At 34.6% G+C, this 23,179-nt stretch overlaps 3 protein-coding genes across 4 annotated transcripts; 1 reads left to right on the top strand and 2 right to left on the bottom strand.

Annotated features, from left to right (window-relative positions):
- Nucleotides 1-848: 848 nt before the first annotated feature.
- Nucleotides 849-1,947, bottom strand: LOC142531349 (glutathione S-transferase U19-like). The gene is made up of 2 exons (XM_075637446.1): nt 1,511-1,947; nt 849-1,386 (listed from the first exon to the last, which is right to left on the bottom strand). Exons 1-2 carry the CDS (start codon nt 1,826-1,828, stop codon nt 1,042-1,044), a joined length of 663 nt encoding a protein of 220 aa, XP_075493561.1. The 5' UTR covers nt 1,829-1,947; the 3' UTR covers nt 849-1,041.
- Nucleotides 1,948-9,703: 7,756 nt separating this feature from the next.
- LOC142531181 (autophagy protein 5-like) lies at nt 9,704-16,111 on the bottom strand. Its single transcript, XM_075637252.1, is given in 9 exon segments — nt 9,704-10,157; nt 10,592-10,714; nt 11,125-11,268; nt 12,278-12,365; nt 12,859-12,882; nt 12,884-12,949; nt 13,746-13,812; nt 15,476-15,600; nt 15,897-16,111. Coding segments are annotated over 9 exon segments (1,104 nt in total). The 5' UTR covers nt 16,026-16,111; the 3' UTR covers nt 9,704-9,819.
- A 702-nt stretch (nt 16,112-16,813) lies between these two features.
- Nucleotides 16,814-21,354, top strand: LOC142531027 (protein ALTERED XYLOGLUCAN 9-like). Of its 2 annotated transcripts, none has more exons than XM_075637010.1 (2): nt 16,814-19,327; nt 20,450-21,354. In XM_075637010.1, the coding sequence occupies exon 1, from the start codon at nt 17,150-17,152 to the stop codon at nt 18,251-18,253; it is 1,104 nt and encodes a 367-aa protein (XP_075493125.1). In that variant the 5' UTR covers nt 16,814-17,149; the 3' UTR covers nt 18,254-19,327; nt 20,450-21,354. The 2 variants fall into 2 exon arrangements, with proteins under 2 accessions (XP_075493125.1, XP_075493124.1); XM_075637009.1 differs by having other exon boundaries at nt 20,366-21,354.
- The last annotated feature ends 1,825 nt before the right edge of the window (nt 21,355-23,179 follow it).

Here is a 23,179-nt window from a genome sequence, read left to right as displayed (position 1 = left end):
ATAACAAATCCATCTTTCTTCGATGTTCATCAGACAGCTAGCAATGGATAGAGATGGAAAGCTACAACTGCAACCCAATAATTTACGCTATGTTCCTCGATCGAGCTTATCGAGTCCCCTCGAATGGGTCCGGTAGCGGACATGGAAGTGGTCCTCGATCGCGAGGGCAAGTTGGGGAGAGAACCAAGTACATAGCCGGGGACAGGTTCACATTGGCCGATCTCACACACTTGCCCAATACGAAGGTTTCGAGCATTTCATCAAGGATAGGGAAAATGTGTACAATTGGTGGCTCGACATTTCGGGCCTTACAGCTTGGAAGAAAGTGATGCTGCTACAGAATTAACACCAAATAAATTGAAATAACGTAGCAATTAATGTTTTATATATACATATATATATGTATCACAAATGAATTTCTTTTATCAATTATACGATATTCCAAAACTTTGGTTCAATGTAACGTCAATCTGACGTAAACAAAAAGACTAAAATTAAAATTAAAAAAAAAAACAGACGAAGACTCAAATTTGAGTTTTTTGCTTAAAACTTAACAAGGATCCGTCCTAGCTATCCAAGGATCAGGCTAAACCAAATATAGATATAAGCAAACGCAACAATGGATAAGAGTCACATTCTATATAAGGGTGGAGGCTGATATGGTAAAGATGCAGAAGCCAAAAACTCAATTACATGTTCAACATTATTTAAATTTTTTTATAATATAGAAACCCGTAACCGTAAAGTTTCTCCAGAATTAGAATAACGCAATAACTTAGAAACCACATTATTAGTTAAGTAAACTACACAGTGTGACATGAGTAGATAATAAACCAACAACTCAAGAATTTCCTTTTTCTTCTTCAAATTACAATACAAACACGAGATGAAAATGATTATTTTCAGATGCATATCATCTTTTATTAGCAAAACATTTAAAAACCAAAAATACAAAGACAACAGCAACCAGAAATTGACCATCAACCAGTGGCTAGCCAGACCCCATGCTCTAGCCATTGAAATATAAGTTTTAAAATTATTTCATTCAATTCCATTCATTTTCCTAAGCATCCCCACGAACTCACAAACTTGTTTAGGATTTGGCAGAATTTTAGCAACACTTTCCCTTTTCATACATTTCTCGATCCAAGATCCAATCTTGGGACACTCATCTTCAATCTTGAATCCACCATATTTCTCGTAGGCATCAAACCATGCAACGAGGCCGACGAGCACGACATCTACGAACCCGAATTCATCTCCACCAAAGTAGTCCTTTCCTCCCATTGCCCCCTCTAGCTTCTTCAAAATGTCAATGAACTCTTCCTTAGCACCCTCCAATTCCTCGCCCTTACTCTTCCATATCAAGCTTCCAGCATCAAACACCTATACATATAAACAAAAAAAATATAATGTTACATCTATATGATCAATGATCCTCATTTGGATGTTGGGATCGTAGCTAATACATTGAGCACGTGTATGTATCGAGTGATGATAGTAAAAAGACCTTTTTGTCGATGAAATCAGCCCAGAATCGAGCCCGGGATCTTCCATAGGCGCAAGCCGGGAGCAGCGGCGGCGAAGCCCAAGTCTCATCGATATAATACACGATGTTGGATGATTCAACAATGGGTTTACCATTGTGCAGAAGAACAGGAACTTTCTCATAAATCGGGTTCGATTTCAGCAACAAATCACTCTTCCCTCCAAATATGTCCTCCTCTCGGGCTTCATAGCTCAATCCTTTCTCCTCCAGAGCAATTTTAACTCTTAAACAGAATGGACTAACCCAGAGATCCAAGAGAACAAGATCATCTTTTGACATCTTAATTAAAATTTGAATTCTTTAATTTGATTTTGTGTACGTGCTTCTTGTAGCAAGATTGTTTTGTTTATATAGGTGCCATATTTGAAAACCCGATGCGGGCTTTGTAGTAATCGAGACAACCTGTTGTGTCTTTTGTCTGGTTTGTTTGCACTTGGTGGAGACATTGTCGTCATGGATTACACTTACAATGAAGAAAAATGATAAACAGAACTAAAGAAATTAATGAAATTCATCTTTTTTTCTTCCTAAAAATATGACGTACGCATCTGCTACATGCAACAATCGGTCAATGCACTTCAACTCTACATGGTCTACTTTAAGTATTTTCTTAATTACATAGCTATTTTTTTAAAATTTTTGAAGTTTACTTCTGTTTACTCAAATTACAACAATTGACAATTTAATAAGTCAAAAACTTGTGCGAGACGGTCTCACAAGTCGTATTTTGTGAGACGGCTCTCTTATTTGGGTCATCCATGAAAAAATATTACTTTTTATGTTAGTAGTATTACTTTTTATTGTGCATGTCGGTAGGGTTGACTCGTCTCATAGATAAAGATTCGTGAGACCGTCTCACAAAAGACCTACTCAATTAGTGTTATGTATGAGGATCGGTTGAAGTATGATGGTTAAAGAAGTCTTTGCAACTTTTAAAAAAGTTATTCTTTCACTTTAGAGTAGGTCTCTTGTTTGTGAGATAGTCTCACGAATCTTTATCTGTGAGACGGCTCAACCTTATCGATATCCACAATAAAAAATAATATTCTTAGCATAAAAAATAATATTTTTTCATGGATGATCCAAATAAGATATCTGTATCACAAAATACGACCCATGAAACTGTCTCACACAAGTTTTTATCTTCACTTTGATAACCCTATGTCGAATCTTACTAGATTTTCCAAATCTTAAAATATTATCTTAATATATTTTGTGATAGGAAGTATTTCACTAAATAAAATCATGACATTATATAAATAATAAAAACAAAAAAGTACCTATCACAAATTGATTAATTGTTGAAATAAAAAATAAATTTTAAAAAAATAGGCCACAGTACTCTTATCTACATTTGTTTTTCATATTTATTGTAGCATATATATTGTCATTGTTGTGAAAAATAAAAATTTATGGTAAAAAGTAAAAATCTCAAACTCTCAAAATTTACCAAACGACACACTTTATAATATTTTTCTCTCTACTCAATTGTGAATTTCTTCACAAATGAGAGATCTATTTATAGGAAATCTTTACAAATAATCCAAAAATAAAATACATCATTACCTACATCATCACATACTAATTTTCAATATTTACAACTCTTATTTTCAACATTCAAATATTCAACATTCAAATATTCAATACACACATTGTAAATATTATTTTTCAATATTTAATATATTATTTTCAACACTCCCCCTTGTGATGATGATCATGATACGAAGATGTCTTCATTACGTGTTTTTGTACTGCCTCGTTAAAAACCTTACTAGGAAAAACCCATTGGGATAAAAACCATAGTAAGGAAAAAAGAGTGCAGTCACGTAAGCTCCCCCTCATGTTGACACGAACAATTCTTCACAAATTTCGTAGATTGCGCATCCCAATATTATATATGTGCTTTCTGAATATTGACGTAGGAAGTGCCTTTGTGAAGAGATCTGATGAGTTTTCACTTGATTGAATGTGACGAATATCAATACATTTATTCTTCTCTAGCTCTTTCGTGAATGCGAAGAACTTAGGAGGAATATGTTTAGTTCTGTCGCTTTTTATGTATCCCTCTTTCATTTGAGCAACGCATGCAGCATTATCTTCATATAGTATCACATGCTTCTCGTCGAATGATAATCCGCATGAGATTTGGATATGTTGGGTCATTGATTTTAACCACACACATTCACGGCTTGCTTCATGTAGTGCAATAATCTCGCCATGATTTGATGAAGTTGTTACGAGTGTTTGTTTCTGTGAACGCCAAGAAATTGCAGTGCCTCCACGAGTAAATACATATCCAGTTTGGGAACGTGCCTTGTGTGGATCAGATAAGTATCCAGCATCGGCATAACCAATTATACTTGGATTAGCATCTTTTGAATACAAAAGTCCCAAGTATGTCGTTCCTCGTAGATAACGGAATATATGTTTAATTCCGTTCCAGTGTCTCTTTGTTGGATATGTGCTAAATCTTGCCAACAAATTTACGGAAAAAGATATATCAGGCCTTGTACAATTTGTAAGATACATAAGGGCACTGATAGCACTTAGATATGGTACTTCTGGACCAAGAATATCTTCATCATCTTCACATGGACGGAATGGATCCTTTTCTATGTTTAATGATCTAACAACCATTGGAGTACTTAAAGGATTTGCTTTATCCATATTAAAACGTTTAAGGATCTTTTCTGTATAATTTGTCTGGTGAACAAACATTCCACATTCTTTTTGTTCAATTTGTAAACCCAGACAATACTTGGTTTTTCCAAGATCCTTCATTTCAAATTCTTCCTTCAAGTATGACACAATTTCTTGAATTTCCTTATTCGTTCCAATGATGTTTAAATCATCAACATATACAGCAATAATTACGCATCCGGATGTTGTTTTCTTAATGAAAACACAAGGGCATATTGAATTATTTACATATCTCTTTTTCATCAAGTGATCACTTAGTCGATTATACCACATTCGACCAGATTGCTTTAACCCATATAATGATCTTTGTAATTTCACAGAATAACATTCTCTGGGTTTTGAACTTTGTGCTTCAGGCATCTTTAATCCTTCAGGGATTTTCATATATATATTACTATCAAGTGATCCATATAAGTAAGCTGTAACAACATCCATAAGACGCATTTCTAAATTTTCAGATACCGCCAAGCTAATCAAATACCGAAACGTAATTGCATCCATCACGGGAGAATACGTTTCTTCATAATCAATTCCAGGCATTTGAGAAAAACCTTGTGCAACAAGTCGAGCTTTATATCTCACTATTTCATTTTTCTCATTTCGCTTTCGAATAAAAACCCATTTGTATCCAACAGGTTTTACACCTTCAGGTGTAAGGACTATAGGTCCAAAAAAATTACGTTTATTTAGCGAATCCAATTCAACCTGGATGGCTTCTTTCCATTTTATCCAATCCTGCCGATTTTTACATTCACCAAAAGATTTTGGTTCATGATCTTCATTATCATTTATGATGTCGATTGTCACATTATAAGAAAATATATCATCAATTTCTTCTATATCTTTTCGGTTCCACATTTTTCCAGTATTAATGTAATTGATAGAGATTTCATGATTCTCGTCAGTTTGTGATTCTGACAGAATATTTTCATCATCATGTGTTTCTTCAGGAACATCATTCTCTATTTTGTGATCATCATGTGTTTCTTCAGGAACATCATTCTTTATTTTGTGATCATCGTGTTTCTCTATAAATTTTCTTTTTCGAGGATTTTTATCCTTGGAACCGACTGGCCTTCCACTCTTCAGGCGTTTAATGACATCATGAGTATCTTCAATTTGTTTCTTTGGACTTTCAATTTGAGTAGGGGCATTTGCAGCATGTATATATGATTTAGTTACCCCTTTTGTGTCAGCAAATGCATCTGGTATTTGATTGGCTATTCTTTGCAAGTGTACAATTTGTTGTACATCTTTTTCACATTGTTTTGTTCTTGGATCCAGATGTAACAATGATGATACATGCCATGTAATTTCCTTTTCGGTATGTTTCTGTTCTCTCCCTAACATTGGGAAGATTTCCTCATTAAAATGACAATCAGCAAAACGTGCTGTGAACACGTCGCCTGTATGAGGTTCAAGATATCGAATGATTGATGGACTATCATAACCGATATAAATTCCAACCTTTCTTTGAGGTCCCATTTTCTTTCGTTGCGGTTGTGCAATAGACACATACACCATACATCCAAAAATTCTCAGATGAAAAATGTCTGGTTCTTTACCAAATGCAAGCTGCAATGGGGAGTATTTATGATATGCACTTGGTCTGATGCGAATTAATGAAGCAGCGTGTAAAATTGCATGTCCCCATATAGAAATAGGGAGCTTTGTTTTCATAATCATTGGTCTAGCAATCATTTGCAGACGTTTAATCAATGATTAAGCCAATCCATTCTGTGTATGTACATGAGCAACATGATGCTCAACAATGATTCCCATAGACATACAATAATCATTGAAAGTTTGGGAAGTAAATTCACCAGCATTATCAAGTCTAATTTTCTTGATTGTATAATCGGGAAATTGATTCCTCAATTTTATTATTTGAGCAAGTAATCTTGCAAATGCAACATTTCGAGTTGACAATAAACATACATGTGACCATCTGCTGGAGGCATCAATCAATACCATAAAGTATCTGAATGGTCCACATGGTGGATGGATTGGTCCACAAATATCACCCTGGATACGTTCAAGAAACATTGGTGATTCAGTTTGGATTTTGGCTGGTGATGGTCTTATAATAAGTTTTCCAAGAGAACATGCTTTACATTGAAACTTATTATTCTGAAAGATCTTCTGGTCTTTCAGCGGATGACCATGTGTATTTTCTATAATTCTTCGCATCATTGTTGAACCAGGATGTCCCAATCGATCATGCCAATTGGTTAATATTGAAGAATTATCAACTACCATGTTTGATTCAATCGGACTTATATGTGTATAATGCAATCCAGTAGGGAGCATTGGTAGTTTTTCAATCACATATTTCTTTCCTGATTTAAATGTGATAAGACACATATATTTCTTATTCCCTTCATTCATTGTTTGAGTATCATACCCATGGAAATATATATCATTAAAACTCAACAAATTTCTTTTCGATTGTGGTGAATATAAAGCATCATTGATCAAAAATTTTGTACCATTAGGTAACAAAAATTGTGCTTTACCACATCCTTTAATCAAGTCTACAGGACCTGATATTGTATTCACCGTAATTTTTGTTGGTTTTAGTTCCAAGAAATATCTTTTATCTCGGAGGATAGTGTGCGTTGTACCACTATCGGGTATGCAAACTTCAGCTTTGCTCATAGCATTTTCCATATTTGAACTTCAAAAAAATATGCAATGAAATAAATTACTTGCAATATATATTTAAATATAACACAAATCATAATTATACAATAAAACATTATTCTATGAATACATGAAAAATAGATTATTGTACATTTATATTCTACCATTATATTGTTCATTTTCAGAGAAATCGTTGAGAAAATCTGCAGCATCAATATTGTTCATTTCTATCCCACCAACATATTGATCATTTCCAGAGAAATCATTCATAAAATCACCAGCATCAAAATGAGTTGAATCACTTAAATGGTCACTGCGTTCAGTGAAGTTGGTCTCTTTTTCTTTCCCCTTTAGTGATTCTTTATAAAGTTTACAAAGGTGTTCAGGGGCTCGACAAATTTTGGACCAATGTCCTGGAGTACCACATTTGAAACAAGAACTTTCATATCTTTTTGAGTTATTCTCATTAACACTTGTATTCTCATGATGCCTTTTCTGTGGATGGTTTGGGACGCTATTTTGAGATGAATTATAAAAATAACCATCTATATTGTTTTCAAAACCACGGCCTCGACCACGACCACGGCCAATTCCACGTCCACGTCCACGTCCACGACCTCGACCTCGACCGACAAAACCTTGTCTTTGAATTTGATTTTGGTTTCCAGGTTTAAATTCATTTTTACTTACAGCATTTACTTCTGGAAATGCTGTTGATCCAGTGGGTCGGGACTGATGATTTCTCATTAATAGCTCGTTGTTTTTTTCCGCCACAAGAAGACAGGCGATGAGTTCAGAATATCTCGCAAATCCACGTACTCTATATTGTTGCTGTAGAGTAATATTTGATGCATGAAACGTGGAAAATGTTTTTTCAAGCATTTCCGATTCTGTGACCTCATGTCCACAAAATTTTAGCTGCGAGATTATTCGATACATCGCTGAATTATAATCGCTGACTTTCTTAAAATCTTGGAATCCTAACATATTTCATTCATCACGGGCGGTCGGAAGTATAACTTCCCTTAAATGTTCAAATCTTTCTTTCAATCCTTTCCACAAAGTCATAGGGATCTTTTTCAATTAAATATTCACATTTCAATCCCTCGTCGAGATGTCGACGCAAAAATATAATGGCTTTTGCCTTTTCTTGTGATGTCGATATGTCATTTTCTTTTATTGTCTCACTTAGACCCAATGACTCAAGATGCATTTCTACATCGAGAGTCCATGGCATATAATTTTTTTCCCGTGATGTCGAGCGCAACAAATTCGAGCTTTGTCAAATTTGACATGGTGGTACTAAAAAAAATTACGATGCATTTTATTAGTTAATGAATATTGCAATACAAAGTAATGGATAAACAACAAGTACAAGCATTTGTAAAAATAAAGAAAACACACGAGGAGGATATTCTCCGATAAATAAAAGACTCGTGAGTATGATAACCAAAATAATTAAAAATAACCTTGAGAAAGCCATCCTCTTTTTTCTTCGAAAATTTAGTGAAGAATAATTTTTAGAGAAGAAGAGAAAGTTGGAGTGATTGAATGTGTTTATGAGATCATATTTATAGGGCAAAAACTAGCCGTTTTGTTACCGTTTATGACCGTTGGTGTATAAAAAAATAAATGTATGTATTTGTATAATTTTATGGTAATAATATGGTGTATATAATATTAGACATATTTAAATAATTATGTATATCATATCATATTATTATAATGATGTGCCATAAGTTATTTTGTTTAAAAATCTTATAGGCTTTTATACTTGTCGTATCCCTTACCGGGAGTGTGGGATGTCGTCTTAACATCCTCCCAGGATTTATAACAAGTTTTTGAAAAATTTATTTTTATTATTAATAATAACATTATATTATATATTAAATATATACACAATAAATAAATAACAGTAAAATAAATATTATTACTTTTGTTACCTTTTTCTTCTGTTTGGAGCTTGGAAAAGGATGAAGGACTTTTAGAGCTTCGTGCTGATAACATGTTGTGAAAAAGTAAAAATTTATAGTAAAAAGTAAAAATCTCAAACTCTCAAAATTTACCAAACGACACACTTTATAATATTTTTCTCTCTACTCAATTATGAATTTCTTCACAATGAGAGATCTATTTATAGGAAATCTTTACAAATAATCCAAAAATAAAATACATCATTACCTACATCATCACACACTAATTTTCAATATTTACAACTCTTATTTTCAACATTCAAATATTCAACATTCAAATATTCAATACACACATTTTAAACATTATTTTTCAACATTTAATATATTATTTTCAACGTTCATTAATTTTTTGAATGCAATGACTTGACATCTGACGGAGAAGGAAAGTTTAACCAATGTACGGACTCCTGTTAGAAAAAGCTTCACTGTCAAAGAACAAAAAACATGATGGTTGAATACCGAAATGCAACTGGTTTGTGTCTCACGGTATTGTATGCCAAATATACCCAATCTTCTGTCGAATATATGCTAAAAATATGGAGATGTATTCAAGAACATCAATCTAAAATAACCTTCGATTTAAGAACATGGCATCTCCTAGTATAATTATTATTTTGAACTGAACTTCCCGTCAATATGTAGCATGGCTAATCCAACGAATTCTCGCATGGCGCGACTATCTGATACATTATCCATGAACTCATTTTCAGAAAACAGATATTTGGAACTATCAGAAATGGAACCAAACAATCGATGAAAGCATTCTTATGATAGAATTCTGACATCATTTCTAAGGGATGCTACCACTTGAATAAATGGCCGCGGGCAAAGAAACATCTAATGAATGACTCAAACTCGCATTTAGCAGTGAACTATTCTGTACACTGGTTTACACTATGAAACATACCTTTCCTGAGATACTGGATAAACATAGAAGTTTTAAAAATAAAACATTCATATGTTGATTGGTTCTCTGATATTTACATAAACACAGATATGAAGGTAGTGCTCAGGGTTCATCAAATTGTTTGCTATCCAGGCAAATGGAATTTCCATTTTTGGCTCGATTCCCTGAATCCGGACAAGCTTGATCTCGGCATTGTCTGATAGGGACCCTGCACGTTCACTAGATACTTCTGCAGCATCTTCAGGACCTGCGGAGCTACTTGCCTCTTCCGATCTAAGTTCTTCTCCAACCTCTTCTACACGTTGATTGGCATAAATTGAGGATTTATCCGCAAATAACTCAGGTAACAGAGCTTTTACCGCATCGTACAAGGTGAAGCAATTTCCTGCAATATGAGACATGTATAAATGTTTGTACGCGGGGGCCACTTGATCATGTAATAATTTGTTCGAATGAACAATGCTGGAAGGGAAAAGTCCCACTGAAGCTCAGTTAACTTAAAACTACAGGTAAATGACATATATATTTGATGTATTTGCCCATTTTGCTAACACACCTAGGACCTGGATATTGGCACCAGAACAATAATATCAATGAAGCAATTTTTACAATTTTATGGCAGAAGGATGTAATAGTGGTTCTCCAATTGAGAGTACTTTTTATTTTTGGACTACGCTGATCAAGGGGTATAAGAGCTCACAGACTAGCGATTGACTCAAGTTCCATAAAGAGTGCAACAGTGAAAAGCACATAAAAAATTCATTAGATCCATGAATTATGAATTAATTATATGACACATGCCATCAATGTCATCCTCACCATTAGCCTCCACAGGATGATTTATGTAAGAGATTTTGTCCCAGTTATCGACAATATGAGAATCTTCTAAATAATCAATATCTTCAACAATACTCCGAAGGTACAACCGAACTGGAATTCTACCTGATGAGAGAAACCAAACATAGTGATTAATTACAAATTGTAAGCTCATAAGGAGATGTTGAGAGATTCAAAAACAAAGATACACATGCAACATTCTTCCTACTTGAAAACAGTGTTGAGGTAACCTTTCTGGTGCAAAAAATCAATCCAAGGGTGTAAGGCAACTAAAACTGAGAGCATTGGCACCACTGTTGCACTACCAAATGCCGATCAAGTAATCTATTAATTTTAAAACCCAGATGTTGAACAAAAAACATCCATCAAGAAAAGTGAAATAAGAGAGCAGGACGAACTCAAAATTTCAAAAAAAAAAAAAACATCTATCAAAATTTGACACGAAATATCTACAGAGATTTACGAAATGAATATCTATCATTATATGCCAGAATGATAACTACTAAATGGCTAACCTGTCCTGGTTGGTGCAGTAGCATTAGAGTCATTAATGCCTTGGAGAGCTTTTGAACTGGAAGAATTCAATTTGAAAGAAAACTCATCTCCAGCTACATCAAGTTTAAGTTTGGACGAAACACCGCGATAAACTTCCATCCGGCCTGGTAAATGACATTATTTAAGTCACCCTGTTATCCTTGGTTTGAAAACTATGGGAAAACATAAAAATATCAGAAAGCTTATCGACTAAATCTCGTTTGCTATTGTAAAATGCAGCAAGGTATGTTCACACTATGTCAGTGCATAAACCATTCAAGAACACAGAGATATGCACGATGAAATCATGATTATCATACTCACATAATCCTTTTATTTCTTTAAACATATAGTAATTCCGTTTACTATCTACAAAAAATATGAAGCAGGAAAATTTTTCTGATAATATTAAATTTAATACCTGAGCTGTAAAAAGAGTTCATCTTTACGCTGTTCCACAAAAAATAAATGATGCAACTTACATTGACTCTAATACATAGCTTAGTTTTATCAGGAATTTCTACCAACCTATGAAAAGTTAAGGCTAAGCATTACTTTATATTGTGGCAAGACCTCTTAGATTTCTTAATCCACTCACTCCTTCTTTAAATCCATTTATTTTCATTTTATTTAAATTTCTAATTTTGAATATCGATTAATTTTCTTAATTCTTGATTTTTTTTAAACATAATAAGAACTTCATCAACACAAGTCAAACGCTAATACATCAGAGATTAATGAAATAGGGGGAACAACTCTCCTCGCTAGAGCAGACATACTGTCAGTGGCCCTAGCTAAGATATGGGTTACCTGATTCACTAATCACAACACAAAAACAATTGCTTGATTTACACAAATTAATCATGTTTTAATTCTTTTTCGGAATATCATTTAATTGATAAATTTTAAACTTCAACGTGAACAACCCTCGTGCTCGCGCAAATGGCCCTATATTCAACAACTTGTAAAATATTAACATCCATCCCTCATCTGTGATCATGGTACTTGATTTCATTATAATCATGCCAAATAGCAATTCATAGAACGAGAGGAAAAATAGAGAAAATATAACATCCAAGGTAAATAAAAAGCCAATAATTTAAAACGAGCACCCGATCTAAGAAAATTTCATACCCTTCAACACGGAGAGCCAAAGTTCTGCCTGATCAGATTGAGACATGTTCATAATATTCTTGCAGTTGCCATTGATAATATATGCAGCCTGTGGAGAAGCTTATGCAGTTAATAAGACAGAAAGGTACCTGAACTGCTAAAGGTAAACATTTCATCTCTTACAATTACAACCAAAAAAAAAAGTAAAGTTAGTTTTTTAATTAGTATAATAAAGGATGATAGAAAAGGAGTTCAAGGTTAAAGATACCACCATCTTGACTAAGGCAAAACATGAAATGGAAGATGCAATCATGTCTTTCCAATTGTTTGAGGGTGGATATCTTCCCTTCTATTATTAAGGGTGCACACATCAGAAACTTTAATTAGGAAGGTTGGACTCTAACTTCCTCCCCGCCCACACCCACAATCCCAATTTCAGTTTCAAGGTTTGTCTATGAAACGGTTATTTCTCAGTGAAGAGGGATTCTTATCTTCTGTGACTGCAAGTGTACTTTAACAACAATAAAAGAAAACAAAGCTACTAAAGTTTGAGACCACCAATGGAAGTAAAAATAAAACACAACAAAATTGGTTTCTTGTACCTCTTTGAGTGCATTAATAATGTTTCCACTTTACACTCTCTTCACCTTCACAAGGGATCAATAAATTTCCAGGATATCCTCTAAAATGCACCTGCAAGCAGATATAAGAAAACGGGAAATGGATAAACTAATAACAAATGTGCTAGAATTCTTGGACTAGCATTTAATCATAAGCTAATGATCAGTGTACCTAGAATCCCAGGATCAATAAAATGACTCGACTGATCCACGAGACCACGACTTCATCATTTAAGATGCAAATATGCAGGACAAAACTCTTAACATCGGCACTATTCTAAGGATTTGCGCCACTATAAATTTTGTCGTAATAAGTTCACAACAAACAAGAAGGGATTCTGTAATTGTTAATGTTACCATGCCCAATAACACATAAGCATGCGTGTTTCTTTAAATAATACATTTTTTAACCAAGCATGATATCTATTAGGCCATCCTCATCAATACATTATTGAATGTCGAATTAAAAGAATACCTCGCAAGAAGCTTTTAGCTTAAGGTACTTCGAAATGAGCCAAGGAGTTTAACAAAATCCAGAAGCAAACTTATCGATCAACTATTACATGGTAAAAAATTTTGCACGTAGGGTAAAGCCATTTGTCTACTACAGTTAAAACCGACTTTGCAGTCAGATGAAAAGGAGATGGAATGTAAATTTTGTTTTTGAACTGGTATAGCGATGCCAGTGAAAAAAGCATCTCAACATCTCATAATTACAAAAACTAGTGACTTGTCTCTGCTGAGTTCAACAAAAAGTATTTATTTTGGCAATTCCGCTCCTGTTGTTGACACGCTAAAAAATTCACATAAAGATTAAGTACTTCACAGTTTAGCAAAGAATTCACCATAAGCCAGAATTAACTTCATACGGTTATATTCCAAGGTCTCTCTGGTTCTGCACAGAGAAGATCAAAAAGTACCCCTGTAGGTATATACCTGGAATGGGCTAATATCAATAAGAAATAAAAGAGATGCACTAATTTTATGAAACAAGACAACATGGCAAATTTTCTTAACAAGAAGCTACAACTACATAGAAGCCAAATGAGAACAAAACTAGAATACAGTAGCTCCATATCATTAGAATACACCATAGTCATTAAACATTTAGCCCCTTGAGGAGTAAACAATGTGCCCAGGCACAAAACAAGAGGCAAACCCTTCAGGCAAGCACAAGCTTTGACGTGCATTAATGGTAACTGTCGTTCTATGTTGCATAGATACGGGTACGAGTATCGTATCGAATACGATACGGATACGGCGACACGTCAAATTATGAAAATATAAGACACGATACGACTAGGATACGACAATCATTAAAATATATATAAATATTATATATATTTATATTTATATAAATTTAGTATTGAAAAGTAAAAATTATAGAGATAGATGTAATATTTCATTAATCATGATATCTTAGGTACAAAATATTAAACGCAAAATCCATCTTAAGCAAGTTAAAAAAAAATCAAACATTCATATCGGTTTCATCACCAACATTGCCTTCATCAGTAAATAAGACTGACTCCAATTCAGTTTCGTCAAGAGACAAATTGGCAATTTCAAGGATAGCAGCAAAAAAGATTACTATCCTCTTGGTTGCAGGCGGCGGCGGCGACGGCGGTAGCAACGGCATAAATAGAGAAGAAGGGCGACGCGCAATTGTTGAGAACGGCTTCAGCAGAAATAGAAAGAAAGATACGACAAATGTACGTTGGAATTTAAAAGCCCAGCCCAATATATGTTAAAAGTATTTTCCTTTTGGTCCCTAGAAATTTTAATTTTTTTAAATTGACCCCTAAAACTTTTAAATATTGCAATTTTGCCCAAACGTATCCGAAAAACGTATCCACGCCGTATCCATGGCGTGTCCTCGCCGTGTCCAAAACGTATCCGGCTGGTCAACCCTAAACAAAGTCAACGACACGGATTTTGAGGTATCCGACACACGTATCCGCGTATCGTATCCGTGTCGTATCCGTATCCGATACTTCAAAAAAAAAAATTTCAAGGTATCCGTGCTACATAGCTGTCGTTAAATGCAACAATAATGAATCCAATATAGTTAATTTATATTTGATTATACACCAAAATACGTGTTTACCAATGTTGTTCATTGATTTGCAAAGTCCATCTTCAATGCTACGAGATGGTATAATTTTAGTACATTTAAGTTCCATAATGTTACGCTTTAGTGTGCGTCACCTGCTTGTGCCTTGTGCTTTCAATAACTACAAAGTACACTATGATTAAACAGTTATAAACCTCACTGATTAGAAAGGTCTAAAAAAGGAAAAACCAATGGAACTACAAATTCGATAAATATGCATCAGGAAAAGAAACCGGCCTTTGACCTTCACCACCAAGTGAAGAACACCTAGGCAGCGGTACAATGAAGATACAAATGCTGGTGTAATATTATGTCGATATCTTCGAATTTTATTGTTCAAAACAAGAAAATGTTCTGGCTGGAAAGAGGACCAAATGTTGAAAAAAAAAACCACCACTTTTAATCCTTTCTTTCATAAATGGCAACATTTGGATGGGATTCATTTGCACCCATAAATCGAGTGATGAGCATGCTAATAATACACACCATTTGAGCGGTAAACCTTTGTAGTCAAACCATACAGTGTCAACTCCAGGAGGAAGCGAACTGCTAAAGAATGGCTTAATCTGCGGAACTAACAGAGGCAAGTATCCAAACCGAGAGGCCAATATCTGCAGTACAATCCAAACCACAGAAAAAGAAAATAATAATAATAAGAAGAACAAAGTCCATCAAAATTGAATTTTGAGCAATAAGTACCATCTCTGTCATTTAATCCAACACCATAAACACAAAACGAAAACCCGCAAGACAGATACTTAGTAAAAGAAGCAAGCTAAATCCCAAACCCATCTGGGAAAAAAGAATTTAAGTAAACACAACTTTATTCTCCTTGAAATTTCACCAACCACCAGTTCACAATCACATAAAATACTAACGGTGACATCACATAGAAAGTACAAGGTACCAAAGCGGGGGACGGAGATGGAAGAATGGTGACTTCGGAATCGTGGAGATGAATCTGAAGTGGAATCGCTCCCGCCCACACATATTGCTGCGCTTCGTTTCCTGCCGAGTTATACTCGTCCATTGTCATCACTTGTAGATCAACGATTGAATGGGTAAGCTTGTCCTGCTATGTATTACTCCACCGGTTCCGTGCCGTCTCCGCCACCGCTAAAACATTTTACTTTGGGAAATTGTTTAAACAATTTAATTAAAATAATTTTTAAGAAAGATATATATTTAAAAAAAATAACAATCAAGTTAAAAGAAAATTAAACGTAAACAACAATATTATCATATATTTGACATCCGACATGTGATATTATAAAATTTAAAGCAATTTTAGTATATAACTATTTCACGGTATGTTTTTTTTAAGTGCACTTTGTCAAAAAGCAAAAATTTGTGTTAGACGATTTCACAGATAGTATTTTGTTAGATGGATCTCTTATTTGGGTCATCTATGAAAAATATTACTTTTTATGTTTGTGAATATCGGTAGGATTGATCCGTCTCACAGATAAAAATTCGTTAAACCGTCTCACAAAATACTTACTCAAATTAGTAATCGTTTAAACCAAACCTTAATAATGCGATTGGATTAATCCAAAAAAGGTAATCTCGATCTTTTGGAATAATATAATATAATATTAAATATTCCCTATTAATCAAGTTTTCCCCCAAAAAATTGCATCCAAATTAGTAATTATTGGGATTATTACCCCCAAAAAAGTTTAATATTAATGAAGGTGAATGGGTGATGTTGATCTTGTTTTTGGCTTGAGTAGAGAAAAATATAATATCGTTTTTCATATTTTTATTTATGAAATAGATATATATATATATATATATATATTTATAATTAAAAAATAATATTTTTATCGCAAATCATCGGTTAAACTGTTTCAAAAGTTTTTGAGCTGAATATAATCAAGCGAGTTGTTTCGTCAAGTTCCAAATCGTGTCTCTTCGATCGAAAAGGTTGTCTTGTCTCCGGTCCACCTGCAAACTGCAATCAAATCCCGCTTAACCGTTTCTCCATTTCCCGGAACAATTTCATTCGTCGTTGCTAATCATCAAAATTGTTGTTCAGTCGCCATCGGCCTACAGACAAGCTACCAAGAATTGGCCTTTTACTCGTTCCAATCAAATCCCAATTCGCAAACGTGAGAAAGAAGCGTAGGAAAGTGTGTGGATCGAGCAAGCAGAGGGAAAATGATGTTCGGGGCCGTCCAGTTGGGGCTATTGGCGGCCTGTGTAGTGTTGTTTGTGCCTATGGGAATGGCGGGTTGGCATTTGAGCCGTAACAAGATGCTTTTTTTTAGCTGTGCCCTCTTCATTACTCTAGCTGTTGGTGTTCATCTGATTCCTTATTTCCCTTCAGTCTCCGATTTCCTTTCGCCGACGGATATAATTTCATCCCCAACTGGTGAGTCTTCTTTGCGTCGTGATTCGTGTCTCTTCTTTTTACATAGTGGTGTGTATAGTGGTGATGATGAATGTGAGAGTGACAATGGTTGTAAAAAGAGGTCTTGGGAGTGGATTCAATCTGGTAAGGTTGCTGAATGTCAGTTTCAGAGGTTGAAGAAATTGGATGCATCTATTTTGTTAAACGGGTCTTGGGTGGTGGTTGCCGGTGATTCTCAGACGAGGTTAATGGTGGTTTCTTTGTTAGAGTTAGTGATGGGATCCGAGGAAATGGAGAGAGTGAGGGAGGATTTGTTCAAGAGGCATACTGATTATTCAGTGGTGGTGGATGAGATTGCTCTGAAGCTGGATTTTCTTTGGGCTCCATATGTTAGAAATTTGACTGAATTGATGGTTCGTTTTAAGGGAAACAACAATTACCCTGATGTTGTGGTGATGGGAGCTGGATTATGGGATATGCTGCATCTGAACAATGTCTCAGATTATGGTGTTTCATTAACACAATTCAAGGATTCTTGCTTGGCTCTTATGCCGGTCTCATCGGATTTAGATGCTATCGATGGAGGGCTAAGCCAGGCTCCATCCACCCAGCTGGTGCATTTCTTTTGGCTCGGGATTCCAACATTGATAAATTCAATGCTGAACACAGAGGAAAAGAGGGAGAGGATGACTGATACAGTGTGTGATTTATATAATAACAAACTTATTGAAAGCGAGCTACTGCGACAATCGGGTGGGCCACTTTTGAAACTAGATATTCGATTGTTAAGCGAATTATGTGGACCTCAATGTACAGTTGACGGAATGCATTATGATCAACTTGTTTATGATGCTGCCGTTCAAATAATGCTGAATGCATTGCTCATTGAATCTAACCAGAAGCTACAATGATGGAATTTTGAATCGCGGTTGAACAATCGAGGAATTGTTTATAAGTTGAAATAGTTCCGTTTTGAATCTGAATCTTTCTAGTGTTCTCTTTGTTGGCACTTGACATCAGTTAAGTTCTGCTGTCACAGCAGACATGGAGGTTTTTTTTTTGGGGTTTTTTGGCATACGAAAACTGATACACGATAAGAAGTAACTTTTGCTGTTAGTCAGAGCAACTGCTAGTACCTCACTTCCAATTTTGGCGTGAACATCGATGTAATTCTGCACTAGTATCCTAACTACACCTTTTCAGCCCAAAACAATCAGTCAGGGTTTCCCTTTCCTGCATTAGTTGTATACGTTGTCTGATTTACATGTAGACTTTCGAAATTTTTTCTTTTGTTTCCTTATGTTGGTTCTTAATGGAATGTTCACTTTTCTTTATAAATCCTTGATAAGTTATCTTAACTTGTTGTATTTATAAATGTATATAATCCTTTCATTTTATATTCATGAGATTATCATTATGCTTCTATCTTTTATCTATTATATTTGTTTTGTGGAGATAGATGGCTTGTGCTTAGGTGAACAAAAACTGTGCCTCTTGATTGAACTGTTCTTGACTTGGTTGGTGTGTTGAATATTGCCATTTGTTCATGAACCTATGCATGTGTATGTTTATATATCTAAATATTTAAATGCATCGATTCTGAGTGTGGTGGTTTAGGATGAACTCGATATCATGCCCTTGTCTGCATTGGGAGAGGTGGTATTATACATGAATGGATAAATTTTACTGCTTCTTGTTTGTTATGAGTGGTAAGATAAATTTATAAATATCTAGAATGCAAAAGGTAGGGCAGAAATGCAGATTAGTTTTGAAGTCCTAAGCTATTTCACGAACAATCTCCGCAAAGGCAATGTTCTGATAAAGAGATTGGTATTCCTTTGTTATTTGCAAATTGAACAGGATGGTGACAGTCAGGCCTTTAATTCCACCAGTTGTTTGGTTGAGGCTTGTGGTTAGCCATTGTGCTAGCAAGTTGCTTCCTAGGAGCCTTTTGTCCTCCAGTTGCCATACGAGCAGTTTTCTTGGTATGTTCTGTGTCTCACTTGGGCAAAGAGAAATCTATTTCTCTCAACTGATTCCTATTGCATGAAATTGTAACTGATGTTCAGTATAAGTATAGGATTGTGATATCTATAAGGTCTAGAGTGGTGTCTTTTATGCTTGTGTATTGTATAGTGTTTTACTTCAACTTTTAATCTGCCATGGTGGCGATATCCATGTCTTCCTGAATTGAGTGGAACATAATCATTTTGCAATCGATCTAGTTGGTGTTGCGATTTTATAAAAGAAAAAGTTCTTAATCACTGTTTTTTAAGCATTTGCAAACACTATGTTAGCCATTTAGATTTGCTTTGACCATTGAAAAATCATCATTCCAAAATTAATAAGCAACATCAATAACGTAAACATAAAACCTAATGATAAAATGTCACAAGTTATGTATTTTAGATGTGTTTTGCTATTACTAACAACGTAGCAAAAACTTGTGTGAGACGGTTTCACGATTCGTATTTTGTGATACGAATATCTTATTTGGGTCATTTATGAAAAAATATTACTTTTGAGTAGGTCTTTTGTGAGACGGTCTCACGAATCGTTATCTGTGAGACGGGTCAACCCTACCGATATTCACAATAAAATGTAATACTCTTAGCATAGAAACTAATATTTTTTCATGGATGACCCAAATTAGAGACACGTCTCACAGAATACGACCCGTGAGACCGTCTCACATAAGTTTTTGTTATTATTTTTTATGCTAATAGTATTACTTTTTATTGTGAATGTCGGTAGAGTTGATCCGTCTCACAGATAAAGATTCATGAGATCGTCTCACAAGAGACCTACTCTAACAACATATGTTAATTACCAGTAGTATGACGATGTATATAGCCTACATTTGCGATTATTGATTTACATAGTAAATTCTTTGTAGCAAGAGAAACGGTAATACAATATTTATAATTAAAATTATATAATTTTTGTTGGTTATATAGATTTAATTCGAATTTAATATTTGGGTGGAGTTCGGTACTTTCTAAATCGTGAAACAACTTTTAAAGGTTGGGAAAAGCGTGTGTGAAGCATATTACTGTTGGTTAGACATTAAAAGGAAGCAGAATAAATAATGCTGCGAATATACAAAGTAGCGAAATGGTGGCGACAAATCTTGGGATATCCATTGCAATCCCGGGCGGTAGTTCCCGCAAAAAGTCCATCTTTTTGGGAAACATTCAGTCTCCTTTTTCGCAAGCCGCCATCGTTAGTTTCTCTAAATGTATGAAGATTAGTCAAGATTAATCAGTATAGCTGGAGAGCTTGTTGAAGCAACGGAGCAGCCCTTTTAGTTGCTTGTCTTACTAGAAAAAGAATGTGTTTTCTATGGTAGTCGAATATGGGTAGTTTATGGAGGTTTTGTTCTTGATTTTTCTCACGTTTTGACTGTAGCCGTCCACGTCTCTTTGCTGAATTTGTGGATACGGATATGTATTTGTTTCACTATGATTTTCTGAATATGTGGATATCCTAGAACAAGCTTCCAGTAGGTTTTGCAGCATGCAACTTTATTATTCATTTTAGCGTTTTATCATACTTCATGGAGACTTTGATTGCAGATGAAAAATCTTGCTGCTGATCTATGTCTTGATAGAGCTGTTGTCCTTGAATTACTTCGTGACACCCTCTAAATCTCGTCACGCTGAGTGCTGCTTTACCTGATAAACCTGTTCCAACAAGCACGGAACGGGAGGAGAAAATCTAAGAAACTGTTCCCTTGAAGCAGACACCACAAACTACAAAGCCTAAAGCTGAGGTGAAATTACCGGTTCATGAAATGCGAAACAACTGGTCTACCCGAAAAGGATGAAGAAAGTGCAAATAGAAACTCTTGAGCACGTCTATAGACGAACAAAACGTCCAACTGTAAGTGAAATAGCCTAATGCATCGATGTCGTGGTTTTACATTTACTGAAGTTACTGAGAAAGAATGATGAAACGTGCAAAAATGCTTCTGGGAATATGATGATGAATGAATTGAAATATAATATTATTATGATGCGGAGCATCTATAAGTGAGATTTAGGAAGAAACTCAGCGTTTGTTTTACTTATATACTATCATGTTAGGAATAAACGGGGTAGAGGTTTGCTTTGTGAACATGCTGCACGTTTGTTGTCATGTTTAAGGTTTAGCCTATGGTACACCGGGAGAAACCCTGTAGGCGTAGGCACTCACGCATGTTTTTATGCATTAAACGGAGCATACTCCTGATAAGTAGTGGATAAATAACACTCAAATTTGGATAAATTTCTTCTATATTTCTTGTAATTGATTGATGTGGCCTGATTTATATACAAATACTGAATCAAATAAAACCGAAAGCGAATCAATCTTACAACGGATGAAAGATCTATATACTTCTAGAGCTCAAGCGTGAGAGTATCACACGTGTCTTTATACGTGAGAGAGGGCCAAGGGTGCAAGGTGCAGCTGCTGGCGTCGCTTGATTAGGCCAATATATCATGTTTACATTGTACTTCTTTGAACTCGATGATTAGCAGCATTGTGTATTTGACAAATCTGCCTCCCTCGAACACAAACGAGCTGAAGATGACAAACGCCTTCCATATCATCCATCCGCTCCACAAACCATGTTTACCAGTTCAAACTTTTTGTTCTTTCTCTGATAATTTGCAAGTACCAGCCTTACTAATGTGTACAGAAAACCAATACAGCTGTGTTGTATTCAATTCTCCTTCAATTTTAAATTAAAAAATTTACAACTTTCGTATCAAACCCGGCAACAAAACCCAAAAAAAAAACACAGAACCAAATAGTAAAAAACGAATATGAATTCAGTAAAAACACTTACTCTACATCCCAGCATATATTTACAAAGCTCTACATAATGAGTTTCGATTCACTGTGACAACACAAGAAATTGTACCCAAGTAAACGGGGTTCAATGGCATAAACTTGCTTCCTCAAACTTTTACTTGAGTGCAATGGGCATTTCACTTCGATTTATACCCACCTTCTGCACTACTTTGCTCAAGGGGTTCTTTTTGTCGCTCGATATCTTCTGGATTTTCCACATTTTCAAGTATTATACTTTTCCACGGAGATTATGAATGAATGAATGAAGAATCAAAATATAAATATACAAGGTTATCGGTTAAAAAGAAGGGTATTGTGGAGTTCAAACAAACATAAAAAAAAAAAAATAATTACAACGGGGACTGTTTTAAAAATCTAGAGACATAGAATGAGTAAGCATTTAAGTTTTTACCCTTTAGTTAACAAAGCTCGGCACGAAAACTAGTACAACGATAGCTTCTCATCAAATGCTACAGTTCATAAAAGGGATAGTGAAGTTGACAAATCAAACACAATACATAAAAACCGGTAAGAAGTTTAAGAACAATAATAACGAGCTCAAACCCGTCTATATTATTTTTTACTAGTAATGATCACGTGCGATGCACGTGGATGATTAATAATGAAAAATATAATAACGAGATTTAGATAATTTTTAAAATCATTTGAACATCTTGTTTATGAGTATTTATTAATCTAAATATATCATAACACAATAAATAAAAATACATCATGAAGATAAATCATATAAATTCACTTATTTATATAACATTTTTCAATTTGCATGATTATAACATAATGACAGTTCTATCAAATTAACAAAGATATTCTTCATCCAAATATCATTCACAATGGAAAAAAATAAAAATAAAATTAAGAGAATAATAAATTTACTAAAACCAAAATCACAATGTATTTAAATAGAGTGCATATGGTGATTGTCAAATAAAAATCTCTTAATTAACTAAATTATCATACCGATGTTAAAATAAAACCCCTAA

The sequence above is a fragment of the Primulina tabacum genome, chromosome 17 (genome assembly GCF_025594145.1).
Source record: "Primulina tabacum isolate GXHZ01 chromosome 17, ASM2559414v2, whole genome shotgun sequence".
NCBI classification, from domain to species: Eukaryota; Viridiplantae; Streptophyta; class Magnoliopsida; order Lamiales; family Gesneriaceae; genus Primulina; species Primulina tabacum.
Note: the sequence above shows the minus strand (reverse complement) of the source record. Positions and strands in the feature narration are given on the sequence as shown.